Source organism: Rhincodon typus, chromosome 11 (genome assembly GCF_021869965.1).
Source record: "Rhincodon typus isolate 14 chromosome 11, sRhiTyp1.1, whole genome shotgun sequence".
NCBI classification, from domain to species: Eukaryota; Metazoa; Chordata; class Chondrichthyes; order Orectolobiformes; family Rhincodontidae; genus Rhincodon; species Rhincodon typus.
Genome location: NC_063342.1, coordinates 17,503,592 through 17,527,036, shown reverse-complemented (window position 1 = coordinate 17,527,036; position 23,445 = coordinate 17,503,592). Strand labels below are relative to the sequence as shown.

The window sequence follows — 23,445 nt, the reverse complement described above, 5'->3', positions numbered from 1 at the left end:
TAATGCTGCTACGAAGTGCTTTGGGACATTTTTATGTTAAAGATGATTGTTATACGATTTTTCAATAATTAACAAATTAGCATCCTGACAATCTGAGTTGCTCCAGCTTCTGGTTAATGTACAGTAAGCTGCATTTTTAAATTATTATTAGCAATCTTGTGGAAATTGTTGTTCTGGTCAGATTTTGGACTTGAAAAATGTGTATTACCTATCTTAAAGTTGAGAAAAGTTAAAACGTGATTAGATTTTATCTAGTTGCCCCCTCTATCCTTTACCACCTGCATTCTTTCTTGTATCGCTACTAGCTATTCTTTTTCAAATATTGTGCACATCAAGACACTAAAATTGGACTCACTATGTTTGTTTATATTTTGCGGCCTCTTCTTTGTCATTTATCTCATTTTGGGCTGAGTACACTGGATGTAATTCCATTTTAGTAGGAAGTTAGATTCTGAAGGATGGCTGAGGCTAGAATGTACAATTTCACTTGACTGCACCAATGTGTTACATCCTCTTTCTGGTTTAACTTGGTTGTGGATGTTTATTTTTTGTGCCAGGTTTTGTCAAATCAACATGTGCCCCCTGATTATCTCTTGCGGATATGCCAGCGAATTGGCACACTGCTGGATAAAGAGCTTCCTTCAAGTGTGTCTGGTGTACAGTCCCTACTTGGTGCAGGCAGACAGTCCCTACTTCGAACTGCAAAAGGTATAGATTCTGGTTAACTTCCATTTTCACAGTATTACTTTTGGATATTATCACCATGAAATATGAATGCTATTTAGTTGATTAGCTGTCTGGCTGCAGCCATTCATAGTCATTTTGATAGCAATTGTACTACTTAGCAAGTCTGTATGAGATGGAAATTATTGCATGTGGCTTTATTTTCAGATATTAAAATATCACATGCAGTCTTCTGCATTAAGTTCGGCATCACAATGTTCATGGGTTTTATGCAATGCCCAAATAGTCGTCATTTTCTGAGAATTTTATCAGTCTGTTTGGCTACGCATTTTGAACAGCAGTTGTTGGATAGCAGATTTGACATAGAAACAATAGATGTGGTTCTTCATAAATGGTGTAATAAATGTTGTACCCAATTGTCACAAAATCCTACAAATTTTAATCATTGATTTTCAATCCCTCAACTCATTTCTCTGTAAACAGTTCCAGCCCTATGACCCTCCAAGATGTCTGTATTCTTCCAATTTTTTTGCCTCTTGTGCCAGTTTTAATTGTTTCGTCTTAGGCAGTGATAATGTAAGCTGCATCATTTCTGTGCCATGAATGTTCTGTCTGAGCGCCGCCACCACCACACCCCCCCCAAAAAAAAAACATGCTCACTTGGACCAAGCTTTTGGTCATCAGTCTTGCTGTTTTTGTTTGTGGCTCGGTGGCAAATTTTAGTTTCATAATTCTTCTGTAAACCCAGTGAGTTGTTTTACTTTTTTAAAGTCACTATAGAGGTCTATAAATGCAAGCTGTGAATAATATTAATGGAACCTCTTCTTTGTCAGAATCCATGTTTTACTGGGAATAGTTTTGTTATCTTGAGCACAGTGTATACCCTAGATGCTTGGCTATCTGAGAAGTGAACATGGTTTGAATACACAGTAACCAGGTGTCAGTACATTTTTAAAAAAACTGATTTGAACTGCTGGTATCTTAACCATGCCTAAAGCATTTTGATCGAATTTGATTGCATAGATCCTTTACTGCGTAGAAACCTTTTGAATGGTGCCTTTTTACTTGGGTGAGAGGGCACTTAACTCATTGTGCTGGAAAACTTGTGTCCTGCCCAGTTCCATTTGATTGGCGCTGAACGGTTACATTTTTAAATATCCCAGATGAAATAGTAATCTTGGCTGCTAACTTTCTCTTTTTTCCTGTACTCCAAATTGTCTAAGAATCAAAATGAGGGTGGAGAGTAATGATTTTTAACCTTGGAGGGAAATGTTTAATGATATCTTCCACAGGGGTCTAGTAATGCTCCTGTGAAGCAACTTGGGGTATTTTGATTAATTTATTGTCGCTTGTACCGAAGTTCAGTGAAAAGCTTTGCTTATGAGCAGTACAGGTCGATCATAGTAACCAAGGATGTACAGATCAAAAAGACTTGGGGTATACAGGTTACGTCGCACAGACCGTGCGCTAGGTGAGGTCCACGTTAGCAAGATCAGTGTTATTTGAGGCTAGAGTTCGTTCATCAGTCTGAAGGAAGAAGCTGTTCCTGAACCTGCTCGTGTGTGTTCAGGCTTCTGTACCTTTTGCCTGACAGAAGAGGTCGTAGGAGATCATTACCAGGGTGCGATGGGTCTTTGTTAGCAGCCTTTCTGTAGCAGCGAGCCATGTAAATGGAATCCATGGATGGAAATTTGGCTTCTGTGATGGTCTGGGCTGTGCACACCACCTTCTGTAGTTTCTTAGTCAGGGGCAGAGCAATTGTCATACAAGGCAGTTATGCACTTGGACAGTATGCTTTCAATAGTGCATCTGTAGTAGTTGGTGAGAGTCCTTACGGACATGCCAAATTTCTTGAGCTGCCTGAGGAAGAAGAGGTGGTGTTGTGCCTTCTTGACTGTTGCATCTACCTGGGAAGTCCAGGACAGGTTGTCGGTTATCGTCAGTCTGAGCAACTTGATGCTGTCCACCCTCTGAACCTCAGTTCCATTGATGAAGATGGGGGCATGTTCTCCTCTTTTCTTTCTGAAGTTCATGATCAGTTCTTTAGTTTAATCATTAATAGTGCTATATAAATATCACTTGTAGTGTTTCAATTCCTCAGGGGTTGGTGTTGGAACCTGTATAATTTTTAAACTATATTAGCAACCTGGTCATAATTCCAAAGTTTAAAGATAATATAGAAAATGGAATTCTTGATGCGTCAGGAAATTAAGACATTGCTGAAACAGGCATATTAAATTGGAGGCACTGAAATGATTAATTTCTGTAGGAAGCATGAACAAAGGCAGTATCAAGTCAATGGTGTAGTATGATAGGGGAGAAAAAAGATCTGGAGAATTTGTAAATGCAAGTACACAAGGACTGTTTGGCTTTATAGAGACTTGCCATATCATTTATAAATCAGCGGCTATGCCCCAGTTGGAAGATTGTGGACAATTCTGGACACCATGGTACAGAAGATGTCAAGGCTGTAGATGCGGTGTAAACGAGATTCCCAAAATGATTTCATATGCAAGATTTAAACTGTGAGTCTGATGAAGTTAAGGAGAGATTTGATGCAGGCTTTCAAAATATTGAAAGGTTTTGTTGCGAGCAAATAAATGTTCTTGTGGCACACTGATAGTGTCCTTACCTCTGAACCAACAGACAGGTTCAAGTCCCATCTGCTCCAGAGGTGTGTAATAACATCTCTGAACAGGAAAATATTTTGTGTAAATAAAGGCTTCTTGTGGCACTGTGATAGTGTCCCATGTTTGGACCGTAGAGTGCTGTGGAGGAAGAGGAGCTGGCTGCTACTGCTTGGAGATTAGAAAGTGGGGCCTATTGCCTGTAATGAAGCCTGAGGCTAGGGCACAGAGTGGAGACTAAAGATAGAGAGGAGTCCGAAGGCTGAAATTTGAAAACGGGGACCTGTGCTGCAACCTGGAGTTAAAGTTGGTGCTGTTGCCTGGGTCTGAGTGGGAATTGCTGTATGCTGCCTGAGTCCCCTTTAAACTGTTACTGCTTTGGTTGCTATCGGAGGCCCCTTGGATTGTTGCTGGTGTAGCCTGGGGCCGCTTTGAACAGTTGCATTTCCGGCCTGGAGGCCCTGTGGACTGTTGCTGCAAACTCTGCTGCTACCTGTGGTCCAGTAATTACTTCCATGGGCCTGTACAGCTGCCTTGGAACAGTTGGGGCTTTTTTTTTTTGTGTTTTCTCAATTATTGAGAGGTTGGCATGGCTTGAAGTACTATGGTAACTTCAACACCAACATTGCCAATGGCAAGGTTCAGTCCTATGTTGAGGTAGCCACTACTGCTGCAGTTCCTCCGGCAGTTATAGCCCTATCACCTTTCATAAAGAATCTGTTGGTTAAAAAAACCCACCTGGACATGTCAATAGAATCCTGTATGAGGGTGATGGTTAGTACTGTTGGCCCATCAACCATTGTTACAGCATCTAAAATATGTTGCAAAGTTGTCTTTTCCCTTCAGTCCAAGCAGGTAGTAAACCTGGCCTTGGAGAAGGGACTCTCTGTATGTGGGGCCTACCTGCTGGTGGATCTCTTAGATCATGGCACTGTTTGGTGATCTCTTGTGCCCAATCCCTTCATTGTCAGTGAGCTCCTTCTCTTCCACTTGCAGTGGCACCTGGGGGAGGTGAAGTCAGGGAAATAGCACCTGTCTCACTTGTGTTGAAGGACAGCAGCCTCCGGCATGTCTTTGTCAGCCTGACCTGCGAGGAGGTTACTGAGGAGCTTTCTCTATGTTCCATGATGGGGTTGTCTATCGCATCACCTGGACGGTGGACGGTGGACGGTGGATGGTGCAACTTGTGCAAGGAACAATAAATAAATTAAAAATAAATTGCTCCACTCTAAGGCTGCCTAAGCCCACCAGTGACTGCTGGTGGCACTACCGCGCCCATTCTGTCTCCAAAAGCAGCACCCAGAGCCTTGTAAGTAGGGCCTAAGGCAGAGGTTACTATCGTCATGGCTTCTGTTGGGGAGTGGGGTGAGCATCTGCTCGGAAGAAAGGCATGATGCAAAATGAAACCTCTGGAGGTGTCCCCACCAGGATGTGTCCTCTTGCACCTGGAGTTTGTTACACTCCCCTAGAGTCTGAGTTCCAATCCGTCTTGCCCCACCTGTGACAAACCAGCGCAGTGATCCCAAATCTGACCCCAGCCTTCAACACTTCAGCATGAAAAATGTGTGAATAGCCCTTGATCTCACCTTTCATCACCTCGGCACAGGAGTCCCAAGTCGAGGCCAGAGATCACAGCGGCAGGCTTCCTTGGACCTCCCTCAAACTTCCCCCAGCATTTTGATTGTTGAGAATCTTGGAGGGAGATGCAAAGAACCAAAAAGTCTGGGAGTGACAGGAACACAACATAAGAACATAAGAACTAGGAGCAGGAGTAGGCCGTCCGGCCCTTCGAGCCTGCTCCGCCATTCAATAAGATCATGGCTGATTTTTTCGGGGACTCAGATCCACTTACCCGCGTTCTCACCGTATCCCTTAATTCCTTTATTGTTCAAAAAAAATCTACCTTATCTTTAAAAATGTTTACTGAAGTAGCATTAACTACTCCACTGGGCAAGGAATTCCATAGATTAACAACCCTCTGGGTGAAGAAGTTCCTTCTCAATTCAGTCCTAAATCTGCTCCCTCTAATCTTGAGGCTATACCCTCTTGTCCTAGCTTCACCTGCCAGTGGAAACATCCTCTCTACTTCTATCTTATCTATTCCCTTCATAATTTTACATGTTTCTATAAGATGCCCCCTCAATCTTCTGAATTCCAATGAATATAATCCCAATCTATTCAATCTCTCCTCATAAGCCAACCCCCTCAACTCCGGAATCAACCTAGTGAACCTCCTTTGCACCCCCTCCAGTGCCAGTGCATCCTTTCTCAAGTAAGGAGACCAAAACTGCACACAGTATTCCAGGTGTGGCCTCACCAGCACCTTGTACAGCTGCAACATAACCTCTCTGCTTTTAATCTCCTTCCCTTTAGCAATGAAGGACAAAATTCCATTTGTCTTCCTAATTACTTGTTGTACCTGCAGACCTACCTTCTGTGATTCATGCACAAGGGCACCCGGGTCCCTCTGCATAGCAGCATGCTGCAACTTTTTACCATTCAAGTAATAATCCTTTTTACTATTACTCCTACCAAAATGTATGACTTCACATTTATTTACATTGTATTCCATCTGCCTGACCTTTGCCCACTCACTCAATGTATCTATGTTCCTCTGCAATGTTTCACAGTCATCTGCACACTTTGCTCTGCCACTCATCTTAGTGTCATCTGCAAACTTTGACACCCTACACGTGGTCCCCAACTCCAAATCATCTATATAAATTGTAAATAATTGCGGTCCCAACACCGATCCCTGAGGCACACCACTAGTCACTGACTGCCAGCTAGAATAGCACTCATTTATCCCCACTCTTTGCTTCCTGTTAGTCAACCAATCCTCTATCCATGCTAATACTTTACCCTTAACGTCATGCATCCTTATCTTATGCAGTAGCCTCTTGTGCGGCACCTTGTCGAAGGCCTTTTGGAAATCTAGGTACACCACATCCACTGGGTCCCCATTATCCACCTTGCTCGTCAAGCATGACCTGCCCTTCATGAACCCATGCTGCGTCTGCCCAACGGGACAATTTCTATCAAGATGCCTTGCTATTTCTTCCTTGATAATAGACTCGAGCATCTTCCCCACTACAGAGGTTAAGCAAACCGGTCTATAATTCCCCATCTTTTGTCTACTTCCCTTTTTAAACAGTGGCGTCACATTTGCTGTTTTCCAATCTGCTGGGACTGCCCCAGAGTCCAGCGAATTTTGGAAAATTACTGCCAGTGCACCTGCTATTTCTCCCGCCATCTCTTTTAGTATCCTGGGATGCATTCCATCAGGGCCAGGAGACTTATCAATCCTTAGCTCCATTAGCTTGCCCAACACTACTACTTCCTTAATAATGATTGTTTCCAGGTCCTCACCTACCTTCGTCTCTTTGTCAATTACTGGCATGTTATTAGTGTCCTCCACTGTGAAGACTGATACAAAATACCCGTTCAATGCCTCGGCCATTTCATCACATCCCATAACTAAATTCGCCTTCTAATCCTCTAAAGGGCCAACAATTACTTTAGCCACTCTTTTTCGTTTTATATATTTATAGAAACTTTTGCTATCTGTCTATATTCTGTGCTAGTTTTTTCTCATGTTCTATCTTACTTTTCTTTATTGCTCTTTTTGTGGCTTTCTGTTGACCTTTAAAGTTTTCCCGATCTTCTAGCTTCATGCTGTTCTTGGCCACTTTGTATGCCTTCTCTTTCAATTTGATAGCCTCCCTTATTTCTTTAGACACCCATGGCAGATTACCCCTTTTCTTACAGTCCTTCCTTTTCACTGGAATATACTTTGGCTGAGCACTTTGAAAAATTGCTTTGAAAGTCCTCCACTGCTCGTCAACTGACCCCCTATAAATCTTTGTTTCCAGTCTAGTTTAGCCAAGTCCTCCCTCATTCTATTGTAGTTCCCCTTGTTCAAGCACAGGACCCTGGTATTGGATTTTATCTTCACACTCTCCATCTGTATTCTAAATTCAACCATACTGTGATCACTCCTTCCAAGAGGATCCCTAACTGTGAGGTCATTAATTATTCCTGTCTCATTACACAGGACCAGATCTAGGATAGCTTGCTCTACACAGGACCAGATTTAGGATAGCTTGCTCTACACAGGACCAGATCTAGGATAGCTTGCTGAAACACGGAGGCTGCCATTATGACCAGGAAGTGGCGGCGCTCCCTTCAAGGGAGGACTGCCTCACCTGCTGGATGAGGTACTGCATCTCCCCTGAGAGGGAGTCAGTGGTAACTCCTCCTGAGCTCTTGTAAGACCCAGCTCTGGTGTAACCGACTGGCATGACCGGCACCTCGAGGGATGTGGCATATTCTACTGATGCTCGCTTATATTTTACCAGGCAGCTCAAAGGGCCACGTCACTGGCACAGTGATTTTTCCGAGTCACCAGGCTGGTGAGTAAGAAGGTCATTTCCTCATTCGTTCCCAGACATTTTTACTGTGTACTGCAGTCTTGGGGGAGGACCCTTTCCCTGAGGGGCCAGATGATCCAGTATCAAGAGGGGAGCAGGGTCCCAAGTCTCTGCCACCCGATGACCGGAACCCATGGCGTCTGCTAAGGAACTCCCTGCCAGTGGTTCTGGGGATGGTGACACTGGGGAAGTGAAGCCACCTGGTGGCATTGAACCTACACCCTACTGTCTCTTGTTGGGTGAGGGCCTGGGGCTGAAGATGACCACCCAATGGTTGAGGGCTCAATGATAGGCATTGAGAATGATGTGAAGACACTCTGCAGTGAGCTTATGGATTCTGCTATGGCCCACCTTTCCCCCTCACTGAGGTCCTCTTCATCCCCACTGAGAAGTTTCTGGAGAAAGATCTGCGTTGCTGTGATAGACCCTAGCTGGCTTTGAAGTGCTTGAGTAATTGCAAGTGCCTTTCCTCCTTACAGACACTGAGGTTGATGGTGCCAATTGCACAGCGCTGGTAATGTGAAGACAATCATAGCTAGCCTCAACATCGGTGGCTGCAGGGACCCACCATGCAGGTTCCTAAACTTCTCTGTCCCCGTGAAAGGAAGTTTGCTATGTTCTTCCGACAAGAAATCCACACTACCCTGGAAGACAAAGCCACCTGGCTTCTGGAGTGGCAGGGAAGGATCTAAATGAGCCACCTTGCTTCCAGTTCTGGCAGGGTGGCTATCTTGTTGACTGACCCCACAATTTCAACTGGAGATCTTGGAGGTCAACTACTGGTGCCAGGCTGTTTGCTTCACCTGAATGTCTGACTAGAGGTTGTGGCATTTCATGTTATGAATGTGTACGCTTCTCTGGTTGGAAGAAGTGTCTGTTCATCTTGTCTCCATCGAAGGCTGGTGTGTTATCCTTGGCAGAGCAGAAAATTTTAACTGCATCCTCAAGAACGGGACCATGATGGTGTTGATGCTGGTCCAGTGTTGAAGAGGCTGAGGGACTTCGACAGTCCTTCGATCTGGTGGACCTCTGGCGGAATCTCCATCTTGACTCCATCGCTTTTACTTTTCTGAGGCCTCGGGTCAGAGCTTTGAGAATCAACCACCTGCATGTTACATGGGTATGCATCTCCTTCATACTGGCCTCCATGCAGCAAGTGCCAAGAATGGACCATCACCTAGTGTGGGCGGAGCTCACCCATTCTGCTCCCAGCTGAGGTCCAAGTACTGGAACTTGTAACAATCTGCTGCTGGAGAATAGGCGGTTCTGAAAATTGTTCCATTGGCTTTGGACCAGCTTAGGAAGCAAGGAGGACGGCTTCCCCTCCTAGAGACTGATGGGATGTGAGTAAGATTCATGTCTGGCCTTTTCTCAAGAGTATGTGAGGGGTTGACAGTAGTGGAGATCGAGAATTGAGAAGTTGGAGGAAGTGGTGCTTGACCTGGAATCACTTTTTTCAGTCAGCCTGATTTGGACCTGGTCCTTTGGGGGGGGGTTTATATAAAGAAAGAAAGGGCATGCTGAGGGATGTGCAACTCACTGGGTCCTGAGGTATGTTTGAGGTCATGGGTCCGGTTCCTGGAGGACCTGGATCATGGCTTCCCCTTCTACTCCTGGCAAGAAGAGAGAGGAGGGGCTGTCAGCAACTGCTTGTGCTACTGACTGTGTTGAGTTCCTCGTCTTAGATTTAGAGGGCATCAGGGCTCAAACCTCAGCCTATTACACGCTATGTTCTCTCTCGATCCATTCAGTGAGGATTTTCGCAAGAGTCCTGTGGGAAGACCTAATGCAGGTTGGCATGGGGGAATGCTGGGATGCTCAATGTTCTCATCACTTTAAAGGAATTGACTGGTACCCTCACCTGGCTCTTGCTGTGTCCTCTTCATCCTGGGTGGGCTGACTATGGAACAAGAACAGAATTTGCTGGAGAAACTCAGCAGGTCTTGCAGCATCTGTGGGGAGAAAGCAAAGTTAACATTTCGTGTCTATTAGAACTGTTCTCTATGAATTTCTGTTTTAGTTTTGGATTTCTAGCAGCCACAGTTCTTTGTTTTATTTTAAGACTGACCGTGCAGTTCTTCAGGGTGTTGTGGCTCTTCCTGGGGAATGACTACATGTGGGTCCTCGAGAAATGTTATGCAGTTGGAGAGCTACCCCTTTCTTGGCACAGAGTGGTCATCATCCTTGCTGCCCAAGAAGGGAGCCCTTCATTTGCTAAAATAATGTTGCCGGTTCTCTCTTCCTTGGCACAGGTAACAAGATGTTTGCCTGATTGTTATCATCTTGCCTTGGATCCGTGCTGGACCACATGATACACCCTGACTAGGCCTGCATGGTCCTGGGCCAGAGGATCCACGACAGTATCTGAATATCCAGGGCCTGATTCATTATTCTCAGAGGACTGGTCAGTCAAGTGCGTTTCTATCCTTTAATCGGGAGAAGGCATTCAACATGGTGGATCCCAAGTATTTACTCGGACTCTGCAAGCACTCGGGTTTGGGGTGCAGTTTATTGCCCAAATCTAACTTCTGTACGCCACCTTCGAGGGTTTAATTGGAATTAACGGGTCCCTGATGGTGTCCCTTGGCTTTGTGAGAGGAGTGCGTCAGGACTGTACCTTGTCTAACTGTATTGCTGTGCATATAGCCTTTGCAGTGCTTCTTGCAGAGGGTGGTGTCAGGATTGGCTCTGCATGGGTCAGATGCAGAGGTGGTTCTTTGGGCTTATGCCAATGATGTGCTTCTCATGCTGACCTGGGAAGGATGGGTGAGTGTTGGGAAGTGTGCTTGGCCATGTCTTCCACCAGCACCTTTTAATGTGCTTTTTGTTTGCCTTCAGCCATACTCTGTAGATCAATGTGTGTACGGTGCAGAGGGTTGTAGGCAAGTCAGAGCACCTCCTGATGGATCTGCTCCTGGACCTGACAAGGCTAGCTATTAACAGCTCTGGGCAGCAGGTTATGGAGGGGGTCATAGCTGTTGATGGCCTGCCTGTCTTTCATGGCTGTGTGTGAGCCTGGGTGTCCTTGGAGAAGGAGCTGTGGTGTCCTCCCATACTCTAGATATCTTTCGAAAGGTAGTGATTTATCTCCCCTTGCAATTCCATTTTGATTTAGCCCTGTCCCCTTCTCTGTATCTCTTCCTCACATTTTGATAGTCTGCATTGTCCTTAACAGGCTTCACGTTTAAATTAACCATTTGCAAAACTAGGTGATTTACTGGCGGTGGTTAATAAGTGGAAAAAATATCATGGGTGATTTGATACTGGGGGAAAAGCAATGAAAGTAAATAGTATTCTTGTGGTTTAGTGGTACTGTCCCTACCTCTGGGCCAGCAGGTCTGACTTCCAGGCCCATCTGCTCCAGAGGTGTGCCATAACAGTCTGAATAGGTTCATTAAAAATGAATAAACAAGGAATGTCTATTTCTATTCATGGAACAGGCAGTATATTAGAGAACAGAATATTAAACTAATGGTAAAAGAGCCAGAGTGTTGTTTTGGTCTGTGTTGATTTAGTTTGGTATTTCATAGTGACGGAAACTTATTCAATTTCAAAGTGCAATCAACTAAGTACTTGTCAAAATACATTGTAGTGTTTTGTGGAAAGAGCAGGGGAGTGGGATTAATTATACAGATCTTTCAAGAGGCCACACAGGCATAAGAAATCAAATAGCCTATTTTGTGCTATGTCATCCTATGCTATTTTTCCAGCAAAATAGGCTGGCTGGTAGACTGGGGTGAGTTATTGTTGCAATCTGATATTTATGTGGTTGGTCTAGCTCTGTACAGAGTACTTTAAAAGTCATTGTTTCTGAGAAATTTGGAAACTCACAAGCACTGTATGCTATCAAAAACGTCAATTATATTGCTTCATTGGAGGATCAAAAGTGAACAGATCACCTCTATTCTTTGATTCTTACAACGAGCTTATTTTTAAGTGGTACATTTGAACCAACAGTTTTGTTTTCTTGATTCTTTCAAGGGATGAGGGCGTTGCTGGCGAAGCAGCATTTATTGCCCATCCCTAATTGCCCAGAGGGCAGTTCAGAGTCAATCACATTGCTGTGGGTTCTGGAGTCACGTAGGCCTGACCAGACAAGGGTTGCAGTTTCCTTCCCTAAAGGACATTAGTGAACCAGATGGCTTTTTCCAACAATTGACAATGGATTCAAGGTCATCATTAGATTCATAATTCCAGATATTATTGAATTCAAATTCCATCATCTGCCGTGACGGGATTTGAACCCAGCACGTTATCTGGGTCTCTGGATTAACAGTCCAGCCATAATGCCGCTAGGCCATTGCCTCCCCTAATAAAGGAGGCTTAGGTCTTCTGGGACTGCTTTTGCAAGTGATGTTTACTCTGTCACGGGTAGTTGTTTGCTTAATGCAGTGTTCCAGTCACAGAAATTAGAGGAGGCATACAATATTTATAGCTGCATCCTATTCGTCTGAGAGATTAACAATGCACAATTATTTACATACATGCGCAATGGTGGTTTAAAATCTATTTTCTCCCATGTTGTCCTTTTGTAACTTGCTTCTAAATAATCTTTTGCCTTTCCTGTACTGTCATTTTTACTAAAATAGTACATTGTTTTGCTTGCTTGTTGCAGTTCTTTGTAATAGAGCAGAGAAACAGACCCTTCAGTCCAATTAGTCCATGCCGAACATAATCCCAAACTAAACTAATATCACCTGCCTGCTCCTGGCCCATATCCCTCCAAACTTTTTCTGTTCATGTACTTATCCAAATGTTTTCAAACTTTGATTGTAATTGTTCCCACATCCACCACTTCCTCAGGAAGTTCATTCTGCACGCGAACCACCCTTTTTTAAAAAAAGACCTGCTTGTCGTCTTTTTTAAATCTTTCTTCTCACCTTAAAAATGTGCCCCCTAGTCTTGAAATCCCCCATCCTAGAGAAAAGACAACTACCATCAACTGTAATTATACCAGTCCTTATTTTATGAACTTTTATTAGGTCGGCTGCCAACCTCCTACGCTCCAGTGAAACAAGTCCCAGCCTATCCAGCCTTTCCTTATAACTTAAAACTTCCATACCCGGCAACATCCTGATAAATCTCTTCTGAACCCTCTTCAGCTTGATAATATCCTTCCTATAACTGAGGGACCAGAATTGGTCACAGTATCCCAGAAGAGGCCTCCTGTGCAACCTCAACGTAACATCCCAACTCCTGTAGTCAAAGCAATGAAGGCAAACAAGCTAAACACCTTTTTAACCACCCTGCCTATATATGACACAAACTTCAAAGAATTATGTACTTGCACCCCTAGGTCCCTCGGTTCTACAGCACTACCCAAGGCCCTACTATTAATTGTATAAGCCCTGACCTTGTTTGTTGTGCCTAAATGTAATACCTTGCACTTATCCAAATTGAACTCCATCTGCCATTCTTCAGCCCATTGACCCATTTGATTAAGAGCCTTTGTAATCTTAGAAAACCTTCTTCACTGTCTACTATGCCATCAATTTTGGTGTTGTCCACAAACTTACTGACCATTCCTTCTATATTCACATCCAGTGGTTAGCACTGCTGTTTCACAGCGCCAGGGACCCGGGTTCGATTCCACCCTCGGGTGACTGTGTGGAGTTTGCACATTCTCCCTGTGTCTGCGTGGGTTTCCTCCGGGTGCTCCAGTTTCCTCCCATAGTCCAAAAATGTGCATGCTAGGCGGATTGGTCATGCTAAATTGCCCATAGTGTTCAGGGATGTGTAGATTAGCCGGGGGATGGGTTTGGGTGGAATGCTCTGAGGGTCGGTGTGGATTTGTTGGTCTGAAGGGCCTGTTTCCACACTATAGGGATTCTAATTCTAATTCTAATTCTAATCATTTATATAAATGACAAACAAAAAAGGATCCAGAATCAATCCCTGTGGAACACTGCTGGTGACAGGCCTCCAGTCTGAAATGCAACCCTCCACCATCACTCAGTCTTCTGCTGTTAAGTCAATTATGTATCCAATAGGCAAGTTCAGCCTGAATCCCATGTGACCTAACTTTACCAAATAGTCTACCATGTGGAACCTTGTCAAAGGCTTTGTTTATTTGGATTTTAGTAATGTCTACTGCTCTGCTATCGTCAAATCTTTTTGGTAACTTCCTCAAAAAAACTCAATCAAGTTTGCGATACATGATGTTCCTCGCACAAAATCATGCTGACTGTCCGTAATCAATTTTTGCCCCTCTAAATGTCCGTAAATCTTACCTTTTATAATCACCTCCAACAATTAACCTACAACCGAAGTCAGACTCGCAGGTCTATAGTTGCCAGTTTCTCCTTACTACCTTTCTTAAACAAAAGGACAGCATTAGCCACCTTCCAGTCATCAATCACCTCACCTGTAGTTATAGATGAAGTAAATATTTCTACAAGGTGTCTCACAATTTCCTCCCTTACTTCTCACTTGGGATATATTAGATCAGGTCCTGGAGATTTATCCACTTTAATATTCTCGAAGACCACCCAAACTTCCTCTTCTGAAATGTGAACTGATTTAAAAACATCAAAGTTTACTTCACTGCATTCTCTAGACTCCATTTCTTTCTCCACAGTAAAACTAATGCAAAATAATCATTTAGTGTATCTCTTATCTCCTGCGGTTCAACACGAAGACAACCTCCTTGATCTTTAAGAGGACCTACCCCCTCTCTAGTCACCCTGTTGCTCTTAATGCATTTGTAGAATCTCTGGATTATCCTCAACCTTATCTGCCAAAGCTATCTCATATTCACTCTTTGCCTTCCTGATTTCTTTAAGAATGCCCCTACACACTCTCTACTCTTCAAGCGATTCATTTGAACCACGTTGTCTCTATCTAAAATAAGATTCTTTTGTTCTAGAACCTCAATATGTTTATTAATCCATTGTTCCTTAATCTTGCCAGTATTACTCTTCACTCTAATAGGAACAAAATGCCTCTAAACTCTCACTATCACACTCTTGAATGCTTCCCACTTGTCAGACGTCCTTTTACCTGTGAACTGTCTATTCCAATCAACTTTTGAAAGTTCTTGTCTCATAGCATTAAAATTTACCTTGCTCCAATTAAAAACTTTAACTTGTATGGAAGTCTTATCCTTTTCCGTAACCATTTTGAAGCTAATAGAATTATGATTGCTAGACCCAAAGTGTACCCCTACTTTTACTTGAGTCACCTGCCTGCCTTATTGCCAAAAGGAAGGTCTAGTTTTGCTCCTTCTCTAGTAGGAGCATGCATATATTGATAAAGAAAACTTCCTTGAACATGTTTGACAAATTCTTCACCATCCAAATCTTTAACACTATGGTAGCCCCAGTCAATGTTTGGAAAATTAAAATCCCCTGTTATTACAACATTGTTATGCTTACATATATCTGAGATCTCCCTACATATTTGTTTCTCAATTTCCCTCTTATTGTTGGGGGGGCCTGTAGAACAATCCCATCAAAGTGATCTTTCCCTTCTTATTTCTTATTTTTATTAATATTTTCACTGGATGACTTTTCAGGAATATCTTCTCTAGTTACAGCAGTAATGTATTTTTTAATCAAAAATGCACACCCCTCCACCTTTCTTGCATCGCATCCTTCCTATAGCATCTGAAACCTGGAACATTGGGCTGCCAGCCTTGTCTATCTCTCAGCCAAGTTTCTGTAATAGCTATGACGTCTCAATCCAATGTTCTTAAACATGCCCTGAGTTCATCAGCCTTAACTGTAAGACCCTTGCATTCAAATAAATGCAATTTAGTTCTTCAGAGTTGCTACATACTCTGGCTTTTAAACTCGAATTGACAAGTATTTTCTCACTTTGATTTTGGTTGTTAACAAGCAATACTGGCAGTCATTAAAATTTAGAATGTAATGTTTCTGTTGTTGGTAGTTGAGGTGTTTATTTTGGCAGCTGACTGACTGTATACTGTGGATATATCATTGAGCTACAAAGCTGGGATGGTTCCAGTCCCTGGTCTTTCTGAAGTAGTTGCTTTTAAACTGGGTCACTGAGCAGATGTGGAAAACTAACAGGATTACTGTAAAAAAGCAATGAAAGGGCTTTGGTGGCACACTGTATGAAAGGGACCAAAGGGGCAACTTTTTCACACGGAGGGTGGTGCATGTAATGAATGAGCTGCCAGAGGAAGTGGTGGAGGCTGGAACAATTACAATATTTAAAAGGCATCTGGATGGGTACGTGAATGAGAAAGGTTTAGAGGGATATGGGCCAAATGCTGGCATATGGGACTAGATTTATCTAGGATATCTGGTTGGCCTGGGTGAGTTGGACCGAAGGGTCTGTTTTTGTGCTGTATATCTGTATGAATCTATGATTGTATGGTAGTGTCCCTACCTCCAGACTAGGAGTCCCATCTTGTTCCAGAGGTGTGTAATAGCATCTCTGAACAGGCTGATTAGAAAATAGGGAAAAAAGGCTCAGATCTCCACTCCTTTCATTCTTAAGAAAAGTTAAAATGATTGTAGACAACAAGGTGCAGGGCTGGATGAACACAGCAGGCCAAGCAGCATCATAGGAGCAGAGAGGCTGACGTTTCGGGCCTAGACCCTTCATCAGAAAAGGGGGAGGGGAAGGGGGTTTTGAAATAAATAGGGAGAGAGTGGGAGGCGGATAGAAGAGGGATAGAGGAGAGGATAGGTGGAGAGGAAACAAACAGGTCGAAGAGGCGGGGATGGGGCCAGGAAAGGTGAGTGTAGGTAGGGAGTTAGGAAGGGGATAGGTCAGTCCAGGGAGGACGGACAGGTCAAGGGGGCGGGATGAGGTTGGTCGGTAGGAGATGGAGGTGCGGCTTGAGGTGGGAGGAGGGGATAGGTGGGAGGAAGAACAGGTTAGGGAGGCAGGGACGAGTTGGACTGGTTTTGGGATGCGGTGGGGGGAGGGGAGATTTTGAAACTTGTGAAATCCACATTGATACCATTGGGCTGCAGGGTTCCCAAGCGGAATATGAGTTGCTGTTCCTGCAACCTTCGGGTGGCATCGTTGTGGCACTGCAGGAGGCCCAGGATGGACATGTCGTCTGAGGAATGGGAGGGGGAGTTGAAATGGTTCGCGACCGGGAGGTGCAGTTGTTTGTTGCGAACCGAGCGTAAGTGTTCTGCAAAGCGGTCCCCGAGTCTCCGCTTGGTTTCCCCGATGTAGAGGAAGCCACACCGGGTACAGCGGATGCAGTATACCACATTGGCAGATGTGCAGGTGAACATCTGCTTGATGTGGAAAGTCTTCTTGGGGCCTGGGATGGGGGTGAGGGAGGAGGTATGGGGGCAGGTGTAGCACTTCCTGCGGTTGCAGGGAAAAGTGCCGGGTGTGGTGGAGCTGGAGGGGAGTGTGGAGCGGACGAGGGAGTCACGGAGAGAGTTGTCCCTCCGGAAAGCAGATAAAGGTGGGGAGGGAAAGATGTCTTTGGTGGTGGGGTCGGATTGCAGATGGCGGAAGTGTCGGAGGATGATGCGTTGGATCCGGAGGTTGGTGGGGTGGTACGTGAGGACGAGGGGGATTCTTTTTTGGTTTTTATTGCGTGGACGGGCCCTCAACCGTGTCTCCCACATCTCCCGCACCTCATCCCTCACACCCCGTCTCGGATTCTCCAGCATCTGCAGTTCCTACTATCTCTGATTAAAATGATTGTAATTGGACGATTTGTGATGTTTCATTACAGTCGAGATATGTTCCCTGTAATGCAAAGGGTAGGACAAACAAATTTAGTGTTTACTGAATGATAAAGGAGGTAAAAATTAACATTAAAAAGAAAGGGTATGCTAATGACAGAAAACAATTGAGAGTCAACAGGAAAACCAAAGGATTAGTGGATGCAGTGAAAAACAAATAACAAAAGCAAAGGAGAGTTATAAGAAAATGCCAGCAGCTAACATAAACTACTTTGGGATTTCCCTTTATTACACAAACAGTAAGTGAGCAGTTAAAGAAGTAGGGCCATTCAGAGGCCAGAAAGGGGTTTAAGATGGAGGTGGGGTCATGTCTGATGGGTTAAATACATACATGCCTCTTAAAAGAGGAGGTTGCTTTTCTTTATCTATCACTAGAAGGGTTCAAAATGAATATAGTAGTAGTCCTGGATAGATTGTTAGTACTTAAAGTTAGAAAGGCACTGGGACCAGATGAGATACATCCAAGAATTTTGAAGGAAGGAAGGAAGGGAGGGTAGAATTTACGAAAGCAGTGGGCATAATATTTGTCTTGTGTGCACTCCGGAGAGGTACCAGAAGAGTGCAGAATTGCCAACGTTACGGCCTCGTTCTAAAAAGGTTGTCAGGCTAATCCTGGCAATTACAGTTAGAACACAGAACAATATAGCACAGGAACAGGCCCTTTGGCCTATGATGTTGTACCGAACATGATGTTGTGTTTAACTAATCCCTTCTGCGTGCCCTTGGTCCACATGCCCTCATTCCTTGCATGTTCGTCTACCTAAAAGTCTCTTAAATGCCCTGATTGTATCTGCGTCCACCATCACCCCAGCAGCATCTTCCAGACTCCTCCAACTCTAGAAAATTGGCCCTCACATCTCCTTTGAACCCTCCCCCCTTAAATGTATGCCCCCTAGTTTTAGGCATTTCAACTCGGACTTGACGGTCAGAATCTTTTTCGCAATCTATGTATCTCATAATTTTATAGACTTCTATCAAGATGTACTTTCTTTGGACAACACAAAAGACAATATAAAAACAAATTCTAAAGGGGTGCAGCAGCAAAGGAATCTGGTTCTATGTGTCCAGATCATTGAAGGTGGCAGGCAGTGAGAGCCCAAAATAAAGAATTTTATTCTCGGCTTAAGTAAAAGCGGCAGAGTGTGCAAGAGTAAAGAAGTGATACTGGAAAAATGCTTGTTAGATCTCTGGAATGTTGTGTGCAGTTGTAGTTGCCCCATTATAGGAAAGATGCAAATGCATGGGAGAGAGTGCAGATTTGATTTACTAATGGTCCCAGGTATGAGAACTTCATCTATGAGGATAGATTTAAGTTAGGACTGTTTTCCCTGGAGTGAAGAAAACTGAGAGGAGATTTGATGGAGGTTTACAAAATCATGAATGGGATGGGCAGTTAAAGCTGTTTCTGCTTGTAAAAGAAACAAGAATGAGAGGGTATATGTTTAAAATGATCTGCAAACAAAGCAATTTGTAATGTGAAAAGAACTTTCTCAGACAGAGTTGTTAGATTATGAAACGCACTGCCTGGAAATATAGTGGAAGCAAGTTCAATTGAGGCATTCGAGAAGGCACTGGATTTTTTTTCGAAAAGTTAGTGGTGTGCAAGGACAGAGGAAAAAGGCTGGAGATCGGCACTAGATAGTAGAACCGGCAATGGCTGGTTGGGGCAATTGCCCCTTCTGCACCACTATATTTCTGTGAAATTATCAAAATCATTAAAAAAAAACACTGTCTGGAATCAGACTTTCCATATAATGTATGCCCCTGTTGCTGTTGCTGTTACTGTGGTAGTGGCAATTGGCATCTTATTCCCCATTCTCTATCTTGCTACCATCGTCGTATGTAGGATACCGTGCTGTTTACAGTCTGTTATGTTATGCTTCCTGCTTTTGAGCCGCTGAGCTCCTTCAACTGCTAGCTTATCCTGGACCAACTAATTCTCTGTTTGAAATTCATTCTTCACTCCTCCAATGCCATGTCCTAAATTTTATTCTTTTCCATCATTGGAAAGCAGCCTCCAGGCTGGTTTTCTGCTTAAACGTCTGTTTTGTTAGAATTTAGACCACTGTTGTATATTACATTTTTGAATATTATTTGTTTACAGTATTGAAAAATGTATGTTCTAATTTGTTTAATATTAGCTTGGTGTTGAATTTGATATGACTTTCATATCCTTGTGTGATAACTTGGTTGAGTGGTCCTCGTTAAAGTGAAGGTAAACTGCATTTGTGTTTAATTTGTTCTTGCCAGTTTGCAATTAACTAGTCAAGATCCAAAGTTTCACTCTTATTTTGCTGCAAGAGGGCAAGCAGGCCATACAGTTGTCAATCAGGATTTGTGTATTTAACCAGCGTAACAATCTATATTAAAATTAATTATTTTCATTTGAATACTTCAATATGCTTTGAATAAAAGGAATGCAGAATTTGCAAATGAAAAATGAAGTCACTTTTCTTCATTTCAGATTGTAAACAAGTGGTATGGAGAAGTTCTGCTTTTGCAGCCCTTCATAGAGGAAGGCCACCAGAAATGCCTGTAACCTATGGGAGTCCACCTAGTGTTGGTAAGTGAGAGATCAGAGCAGTGGTGCTGTAATAATGCTATATGTTTGTGACTGAATTATCTCAGAAAATTAAAACCTGTGGCAAAATTATTATTGCAGTCGAGATTGTCCGTGGCAGACAATTGACGGGAAGTGGACATTTTGGCTCAATTTTTCCAACCTGTACCTATCAGCACATAAAGATGCATCGCAGAATTCTTGGACATCTGTCGTCAGTTTATTGTGTTGCCTTTGATCGCACAGGGCACAGGATTTTTACTGTAAGTAATGATTTTCGGTGAGGATATGTATTTCCTTTTCTGCTAACCATTTTATTCTCTTCAAGATTGGAAATGGTTATTACATATAAAATAGTGTGGCCTGCAACAGTTCCAGAACTGGAAATGTTACAGTTGGTATAATCTTGTTAGCCTGGCACCTGCAAGAAAAATGCAGTGAATAAAGATGGTATCCATATCTTGCTTTCATCAATTTCACTGAACATTGGACCATGTAGGTGAAGAAATTTGGCTGCCTGCTGAAGTTCAATGTGATCTCCTCTTTCTATTGCAATATGATGGGCAAGATTAACAATGATGATTCAGCATTGGAACCCTTTGAGATTTGCAGTAAGATCAAACAAATTTGGCATGTTCTACTCCTTGCTGTCATGCCTTCGGTCATCAACAGAGGATATCTACTGACATACTATCTGTGAGGTCCTGAGATTGAAGACCAAGATGTGACAAGTTCTGTTTTGAGAGTTCACACTGATGATAGTATACAAATATATTATGGACCATTCAAAGATAAATGGATGTAGTTACAACCATAAACAGCTTGACCATCAGCAAAAGGACATATGTCATGGTCCAGGTTGTAATACCACCGTTCATCAGCATTGGCAACATGCTGCCGGTAGTCTGTTACTTGATGCTGAAATTGCCAAATGAATTGTAGAAGCTGTTCTATCCAAGCTGAATAAGAATGTAACCTGCCTGAGAATAGTAACTTGAGAGTTATGCAAGTATGTGATTTCAGTGCACGTCTTTGTAGTAGCTAGACCTAGGCAACATATAAAAGGAGGAGAAAAGGCTGAGTAGTTTTCCATCTTCTCTGTCTTGGATGTATCCTTGGCATCACTTTGCAGGACAAGGCCATTAATCCAGAGGCCCGGGGATTTGCTAACCATCAAAGTCAATCGAGCCAGCACAGATGTCATTATGTTTATTGTAGGGTGATGATTCTCCATCCAAAGATCTTCTGCATTGTCTACTGGTCTCTGGTGTGACATCCGACTACATCTCTCCACTACAGATACCTTCAATCAGTATATGAAGGTGATGGCACTGACAATTGGAAAACAGTTTCTGGTGGCCGTGACCTCTGGAAGCTGAGTGTTTGTAGGGGTATTGGAAGGGTTGACCAAAGGTCAGTGTTACTGGTACCAGCCAGTTGTCTTCTCACTTGCTTATGTACCTGACCTTTTGCAATCCTTAGATAATTACATGGTATTGGCCATCTGACATAGTAAGTCATGCCAGCTTAAACTCTGACTTCCTCCTTACTCAGCCAGTTTATAAACCCTGAGTATGTTGTACATAGGCATTTTCTGCTCTTACCCAACGTCTTGCAGAAGTATCATCTATGGTCCATACAATAGTCACCATTGTTACATTTTGTTATTCGTTGATCTTGTACAAAAGATAGTAATTGCTGATGTGATCTAAGAATTTCAGTCAATCGTTAATCACATGTACTTCGATAAGATTGCCACCCTGTTTGGGCAGAGAAGTCTCTGCAAACAAACTGTTTACAATTTTTGGAATTGCTCAGATTAATGTGTTGTCAAAGGCGAAGTATAGTTCTCACAAAAGTAAATCGACAAATTATTTGAGTAAAAGGTCTTCATAAATGAGTTCATGGTAGTCTTGTAGATGGTAAAAACATGTTGGGCAACCAATATAATGTCTTACAATACAGTGCAGGAACAGGCCCTTCGACCCACTGAACCTGTGCCAATTCCTAATCCTTATTTAGACCTGTTACTTATTGCTGGTGCCTGGTTTACATCCCTCTTTTCGACTTCTATTCACGTGTCTATCACAATATGCCTTAAATACTGCTAACGTGCCTGCTTCCACCACCTTCATTGACAGAGCATTCCAGGCACCCACCACTCTCCCCTAAACTTTCCCCCTCTCACCTTGAATCTGTGCCCCTTGCAGTTGACCGTTCCACCCTGGAAAAAGCCTCTGACTATCCACCCTATTTATGCCTCTCACAATTTTGTGGGCCTCTATCAGGTCATCTCTCGGCCTCCGTCTTTCCAGTGAAAGCCATCAGAGTTTATCCAATTTCTCCTTGTAACTGAAACCCTCCAGACCAGGCAACCTCCCTGTAAATCTTCTCTGCACCCTTTCCAAAGCATCCACATTCTTGTGGTAGTATGGTGACCAGAGCTGTGCACAATATTCCAAATATGGCTGAGCTAAAGTTTTGTACAGCTGTAGCATATCAAAATTAGAAGTTGGCAAGTTGTCCCAGCCGATGAAGGAAAGCATACTATATGCTTCTTGACCACCTTATCCGGCTGTGTTGCCACTTTCAAGGATCTGTGGACCTGTATGCCCAGATCCCTCCAAATGTCAGTGCTCCTAAGGGTTCTGCCATTTATTGTATAATTCACACTTGAATTTGGTCTTCCAAAATGCATCAGCTCGCATTTGTCTGGATTAAACTTCACCTTCCATTTCTGTGCCCAAATCTGCGATCCATCTGTATTCCACTGTATCCTTTTGACAATCCTCCTCCCTATCTGCAACTCTGCCAATTTTGGTATCATCTGCAAAATGAGTAATCAGATCACATCAATGATCTGGAGGAAAACAACAAAGGTATTAGTACTGATTCCTGCAGAACACCACTAGTTACTGATCTCCATTCCGAAAAGCACTCTTCCACTGCTTCTCTTTCTCTTTTATGACCAAGCCAGTTTTGTATCCATCTAGCCAACTTGCCCCAGATCCCATGAGACTTTACCTTCTGTACCAGCCTTAGTAAAATCCACGTAGACAACATCCACTGCCCTTGCCTCATCATTTATTCTTGTCACCTAAAAACTCAATCAAATTGGTGAGACGTGACCTTCCCTGCACAAACCCATGCAGTCTATAACTAACAAGTCCATTTGCTTCCAAATGTGAATAAATCCTGTCTCTCAGTACCTTCTCCAGCAGCTTACCCACCACTGATGTCAGGCTTACTGGCCTGTAATTACCTGGATTATCTCTGTTTCCCTTCTTCAACAAAGGAACAACATTGGCCATTCTCCAGTACTCTGGAACTTTGTCTGAGTCCAAAGAGGATGCAAAGATCTGTTAAGCCCCAGCTATTTCCTCCCTTGCCTCCCACAGTATCCTGGGATAGATCATACCTGGCCCTGGGGACTTGTATACCTGGCCCTGGGGACTTGTATA

General features: G+C 43.3%; 1 protein-coding gene across 5 annotated transcripts in view; it reads left to right on the top strand.

The window, feature by feature from the left end:
- The window catches only part of LOC109910422 (bromodomain and WD repeat-containing protein 1-like), a 179,286-nt gene that overhangs the window by 2,197 nt on the left and 153,644 nt on the right, over positions 1-23,445 (top strand). For all 5 annotated transcript variants that reach the window (XM_048602760.1, XM_048602761.1, XM_048602759.1 and 2 more), the window contains exons 5-7: positions 558-708; positions 19,889-19,987; positions 20,087-20,247. In XM_048602760.1, coding sequence (XP_048458717.1) covers positions 558-708; positions 19,889-19,987; positions 20,087-20,247 — 411 coding nt within the window. The remainder of the gene's footprint in view (positions 1-557; positions 709-19,888; positions 19,988-20,086; positions 20,248-23,445) is intronic.